Source organism: Grammomys surdaster, unplaced genomic scaffold (genome assembly GCF_004785775.1).
Source record: "Grammomys surdaster isolate TR1022 unplaced genomic scaffold, NIH_TR_1.0 352, whole genome shotgun sequence".
Classification (NCBI taxonomy): Eukaryota; Metazoa; Chordata; class Mammalia; order Rodentia; family Muridae; genus Grammomys; species Grammomys surdaster.
Window position 1 is genome coordinate 182,354 of NW_021604771.1, and position 6,863 is coordinate 189,216.

General features: G+C 39.4%; 1 protein-coding gene across 2 annotated transcripts in view; it reads right to left on the reverse strand.

The window, feature by feature from the left end:
- LOC114631172 (NACHT, LRR and PYD domains-containing protein 9B-like) overlaps positions 1-6,863 on the reverse strand; it is a 33,913-nt gene that overhangs the window by 12,502 nt on the left and 14,548 nt on the right. For both annotated transcript variants that reach the window (XM_028779467.1, XM_028779466.1), the window contains one exon: positions 2,167-2,334. In XM_028779467.1, coding sequence (XP_028635300.1) covers positions 2,167-2,334 — 168 coding nt within the window. The remainder of the gene's footprint in view (positions 1-2,166; positions 2,335-6,863) is intronic.

A 6,863-nucleotide genomic window follows, 5' to 3' on the forward strand; every position in this document is an offset into this window, starting at 1 on the left:
CTCTCTCTCTCTCTCTCTCTCTCTCTCTCTCTCTCTCTCTCTCTCTCAAATAAGTGATGGAAATATTTTCAAAAAACATTTTGGAAAACTGACATATGGGTCAGTATAGATGTTTCCAAAATTGACTATTGATTTACATGCCAATTTATAAACAATCCACTAAAATTTCCACTCGTATTAGAAATTTATCATCTTGCAGAATCCTGTTCCAGTAGTGTATCTTCCAGTGAATTTTTAAATTTCTTTTTTGTGTCTATGGTAGTATATGTATGTCTTGTGTGTGTATATGTGTGTGTCTATCTGCCTCTGTGTGTGTGTGTGTGTGTGTGTGTGTCTGTCTGTCTGTCTGTCTCTGCGTAGGTACACATGCATGTGAAGGTCAGAGGACACCTCAGATCTCATACTCTGGAACACCAGGATACCTCTTTGAGATAGGCTCTCTCACCTGCCTGGAACTCTAATGACTTGGATGGTGGCCTAGTGAGCCCAGAGATCCTGGTGCTTCCACTTCTTCAGTGTGTCACTACACACAGCTTTTTCACATGGGGTCATGGGATCAAACAGAGCTCAGCATGTTTGAGTGTCAACTGTTTTTACCAATTTAGCTACTACTCCAGCCAAATCCTGTTATTTTAAATATTTTGCATAATCCTGTTACTTCTAGTACTTAAAGTCTAAATTATTTAAGACAACTCATGATCAATGTAGCTCTTTATAATTATTATTCACCAAACATAGTTTTAATTTAACCAACTATATAATAGCAAGTGGTAATTAAATAACCAAATAATATTGTATTCTAATGTCATTTCCCCTACCTTTTCTGAAACATCCTTCAGCTTTTTATAGCACATTTTTTTCCTTTCCCTTCACAAGTTTTATTTCAGGTCTGGAGAGATGGTTCAACATTTATAATCACTTGCTGATGATGTAGAGGACTTGGGATCTAGTTCCCAACACCCACATAGCCCCTATATTGTGCTCATGATCTCCTATAACTAAAATTCCAGGGGAGTAATGACCTCTTTTGACCTCAGCAGTCTCGTGCACTGAGATGGTACACATAAACTCATACAAGCACACATACATATACATTAATTTATAAATAGATTTTATAAAGTTTAGTATACTTCATACTAAATACTCCTAATTGAAAAATGGAAAATTTTGATGCTCCAAAATATAAAACATTTTCCAAATTATATGATGCCACAATAAGAAACTTACAAAACTGTGCTCATGTACTTAAACCAGGTCAAAACATAAAGGCACTGAAAATATTGTATAAAACCATATGCATGTGCAAACTTAAGCCATGTGCACAACTTTTATACAGTATGCAAATAAATTTTACGGTTGAAATGTGGGACCATTACCAAGACTCGTTATATGAAAATATTCCAAAAATTAAATGAAATATGAAATACTTTTGGTCTCTTTATAAGCAGTTCATGTGAGAGATATTAATATGCACGAGTGGTCTTTGATAAGCAGATCTCTCTACAATGGTCAATATTCAGTGTTCTTACATTTTTATGCATGTCATATCTGTAAGTTGCATGTGTACTTATTACTGCATGAATACCTGCTTACATAGGATATAATAATTTGTGCATGTATACTCTTCCTCTTCCATAAACCTATGTGTCTTTGACTACATTCCCCATCCTAAGGCCTTTGATTGATGGAATAAAAAGTTATATAGTATGGCTTCCCTGGGACCATAATCTGACAGTTTTCTACCAGGAGAAAACAACCTCAACTTCAGGGCAGGAGATAGCTTATAGTGACTTAGGTAAGATGTAGTAAGTCTTGCCTTCAAAATGATCATTTTTTTTCTTATTTATATTATCCTCTGGCCTAGTAACCAACCTCTTTCCAGAAGCAACATCTTTACATGATAAGAATATCTTAATAAACTAAAAATAATATATAAGAAGTTTCAGAACTAGCCTTGACTTGTCTCAACTTGCTCTCACGACATCTTTGCTTGCGTTTACTCTGTTTACTGTTATGGCAGCTGAAGCATGGAAAGTGATTGAGTCTAATGACACAACCCATACTCTCTTGTATTCTACAGCGGGCACTTGAACATCTTTATGATGCTTCGACCCATGTGCAGGCCTCTGCAATAGCTCCAGCTCATGCTCTCCCAGAACAACTTACATCAGTGTCTCCAGCACACAGCTTGGATCTTTCAGTGTCTCACACAGTGACATCACTCCTTTGCTCTTCAAGGGATTTTCAACCAGTGAGAGATGTTTCACCTTAGAGTTGATAAGGGAAGTAGCAATTATGCCACATGCCTCACTTGAGATGTCACATTTACCCAACCTACATGTGAGAAACACATTACAGGTTAGGAATAACATCTTTAGGTGATCCATGTAAGATTGTCTGTTACTGGCACAAATCCCTTAGATCCTGATAGCAGTCAGGATAGCAGACATACATCATAGTTTTATAAAATTTATAAGCACAATTGTGTGGCAATAATTGTGAATTTATAGAGTTCTACTGATTGGGAATAAGCCCAATGCTAGTGGTTTTCAACTATGGGTGATTTTACTCTCTAGGATCCGTTTGGAAGTGTTTGGTGATGTTAATGGTTGTCACAACAACCAACAAACAGAATGTTACTGGAAGGTAGTGGGTAGAAGCCATGGCCTTTAGTATACAGATAGACACCATAACTAAAATATGATTTGTACCCCAGCAAGTCTGATTACTTATATTAATAAAACACATACACACACACAGACACACACACAGACACACACACAGACACACACACAGACACACACACACAGACACACACACACAGACACACACACACAGACACACACACACAGACACAGACACACACACACAGACACACACACACAGACACACAGACAGACACACAGACAGACACACAGACAGACACACAGACAGACACACACACACACATTCTTCTTCTTCTTGGGCGTCTCTCTCAGATAACCTCCCTTCTAGATTTTAGGTATCAGTTACTAAGTCCATTTCATCTAACCTGTGGTTCTGACCAGTCAACTACAGGCTGACATCCTTAAATCCTACTCCTTGTGTTTAAGTTTCTGAGGAGGTCATAAAGCTTAATGTTTTGTTATCTCACTTGCCAGTTTAGTCTAGTCAACAGATATCATAGGGATAATAGAATCAGAGAGAGCATGTGCATGGAAAAACCTGGAAGGATTCCAAGTACTAGAACCTTTGCCTCATGCATGTAGAGTTCTCCACATGGATATATTTGCCAAACTAGAAGACCCCTGCTCTCATTTCATTCTATCACTGTGATAAAACACTCACTCTGACCAAAGAAAATGGAAATGGTTTGGTTTACACTTCCAGGTCACAGCATCACTGAGGACGTCAGAGCAAGAACCCTCATGAAGGATCTGCTTGCTGGCTCATAATTAGCTAGCTAGATTCTTCTAAAGACCAGAGCCATCTACCCAGTGAACCATGCTTACTCGCTATACACTGTGCCCTTTTATATCAATTATAATCAAGATATTCCCTCACCTATATGCCAAAATACAAAGCTAATGAAGACAATTAATGAACTAAGACAGTCTATTTTAGGTCAAGCTGACAGTTAATGCTAAACAGAATAAACACTCTGAACTTTTGGGAATTTTTTTTTTTTAAACACAGGATTTACCATGAAAGCAAAATTGAACCAAATTGAACTTTTGCTGAGGATTTGGGATGAGAATGATAGTTACAGAAGATGGTGCTAATTTTTTGTTCTGGGGACTTGCCACTATGTCTACCAAAGATCATCTCATTAGAGTAAAAGTTGATCCTATCACTGGGAAAACATCAAATGGATGGAAGCTACTTGTACGGAATCAAGGCAACACTCCAAACATCAGAGGAAATGGTTTTGTTAATCCCACTAAGCACTCAGGAAATTACAAAGATTTTGTAATTCCATTACACAGCTGGAAGAAAAGACCAAACTGCATGTTGCCTAACATAAGCCACCATATCACAAACACCAATCGTCTTAAATGTACATTGGAGTTGTCATATCACTTACAAATATCAGACCATCAATATCCTGCCAACTTCTCCTCATTCTCACGCCATTTCCACATAGCCCAGTTGCATGCCTGCCTCCTATTTTTCTCCTCTAGCCTCCTGTCAAAGGCCATGTGGAAGTTTTATATATGGATTGTTTTTGTGCTGTTAAGTGTTTACAAGGCACCTCTGCAAGTTGATCTCTGAATATTATGAGGCCCCTGTCTCTCACACTAAATAAATAAATCCAAATATGCTGTTATGTTGGTATTCAAACTATTAGAAAAAACCAAGTCATCAAAAAACAAGGGGAATTTTTAAGGAGGGAATGGGAACTAACAGAATATAAGTGAATATGTCATAAGTGCATTATAAACATGGCTGAAAATGTCCTAATGGAGGAGCTAGAGATATGGATCAGCAGTTAACACTTGCTGCCTCACTGTAGGACTAGAGTTCAATTTCAGACACCGGTAGCTCACAGCTGTATATAACCCCAGCTAAAGGAGACATGATGCTCTCTCCTGGCTTTTGAAGGCACCTGAGAATAGGTACCTGCACACATGCATGCATGTAAATAAAGAGAAAAAGAAACTCATTTTGTGCAACATGTGCTAATGCAAAGCAAAACTTTGAAGGTTAAGCACTCAAAGTGATTTTTAAAAATTTGGCTTTCTGTACAAGAATGCAAATTGATCGATTCTTATCTCCTTGTACAAAGCTCAAGTCTAAGTGGATCAAGGACCTTCGCATAAAACCAGATACACTGAATATAATAGAAAAGAAAGTGGGAAAGAGCCTTGAACATATTGGCACAGGGGAGAATTTCCTGAACAGAACATCAATGTCTCAGACTGTGTGATCAACTATCGACAAATGGGACCTCATAAAATTCAAAAGTTTCTGTAAGGCAAAGAACACTGTCAATAGGACAAAACAGCAACCTACAGATTTGGAAAAGATCTTTGCCAACCCTATATCTGATACAGGGCTAATAGTCAATATATACAAAGAACTCAAGCAATTAGACCCCAGAGAACCAAATAACCCTATTAAAAATGGGATACAGAGCTAAACAAAGAATTCTCAACTGAGGAATCTCAAATGGCTGAGAAGCACTTCAAGAAATGTTCAACATCCTTAGTCATCAGAGGAATGCAAATCAAAATGACCCTGAGATTCTACCTCATACCAGTCAGAATAGCTAATCAAAAACTCAGGTGCCAGCAGATGCTGGCAAGAATGTGGAGAAAGAGGAACACTCTTCCATTGTTGGTGGGATTGTAAGCTGGTACAACCACTCTGGAAATCAATCTGGCAGTTCCTCAGAAAATTGTAAAGAGTTCTACCTGAGGACCCAGCTATACCACTCCTGGGCATATACCCCAAAGATGCTCCAACATACAACAAGGACACATGCTTCCACAATATTCATAGCAGCCTTATTTATATTAGCCAGAAACTGGAAACAATGTAGATGTCCCATAACAGAAGAATGGATACAGAAAATGTGGTACATTTACACAATGAAGTACTACTCAGCTATTAAAAATGATGAGTTCATGAAATTCACAGGCAAATGGATGGAACTAGAAAATATCATCCTGAGTGAGGCTACCCAAACACAAAAGAACACACATGGTATGCACTCACTGATAAGTGGATATTAGCTCAGAATGCCCATGGTACAACTCATAGACCATATGAAGCTTAAGAAGAAAGAAGAGCAAAGTATGGATGCTTCAATTCTACTTAGAAAGGAGAACAACATAATAACCGGAGGTAGAGGGTGGGAAGGACTTTGGAGGAAGAGAGGAGAGGGAGGGTAAAAGGGGAGGCAGGATCAGGTATGGGATGAGACAGGACAGACGTATAGAGCGTCAAGAAGTTAAACAGAAATATGTAGCAGTGGGGGATGGGAAACTGAGGGTAGTCACTAGATAGTTACAGATTCCAGGAAATCAAGAGGCTCCCAGGACCCAACGGGGATGACATTAGTTGAAATACCCAACAAAGGGGAGATAGAACCTGTAGAGACCATCTCCAGTAGATAGGTATGGCCCCCAGTTGACGGATGGGGCCAGTCACCCATCTCAAAAAATTGACTGAGAATTGTTCCTATCTAAAGGAAATTCAGGGACAAAATAATGGAGCAGAGGCTGAAGGAAATGACATTCAGAGACTGCCCCACCTAGGGATCCATCCTGTCTGCAGATACCAAACCTGGACACAGTTGCTGATGCCAAGAAACACTTGCTGACAGAAGCTTGGTATAGCTGTCCCCTGTGAGGTTCTGCCAGCATCTGGCCAACACAGATCATAGCCAACCATTGGATTGAGCCCAGGGATCCCAATGGAAGAATTAGGGGAAGGACTGAAGGAGCTAAAGAGGATTGCAAACCCATAGGAAGAACAACAATATCAATTAACCTGACCACCCAGACCTCCCAGGGACTAAACTACCAGCCAAAGAGTACACATGGAGGGACCCATGGCTCCAGCTACATATGTAGCAGAGGATTGCATTATCTGGTATCAATGGGAGGGAAGGCCTTTGGTCCTTTGGAGGCTTGAGACACCAGCATAAGGAGATGCTAAAGCAGTGAGGCAGGAATGGGTAGGTAGATGGGAGAGCATCCTCAAAGAGGCAAAGGAGACGGGGATTTGATAGGGGTTTGCTGAGGGGAAACAAGGAAGGGGGACAACATTTGAAATGTAAATAGATAAAATAATTGATAAAAGGAGGAAGAAGACGAAGAAGAAGACGGAGAAGAAGAAGACGGAGAAGAAGAAGACGGAGAAGAAGAAGACGGAGAAGA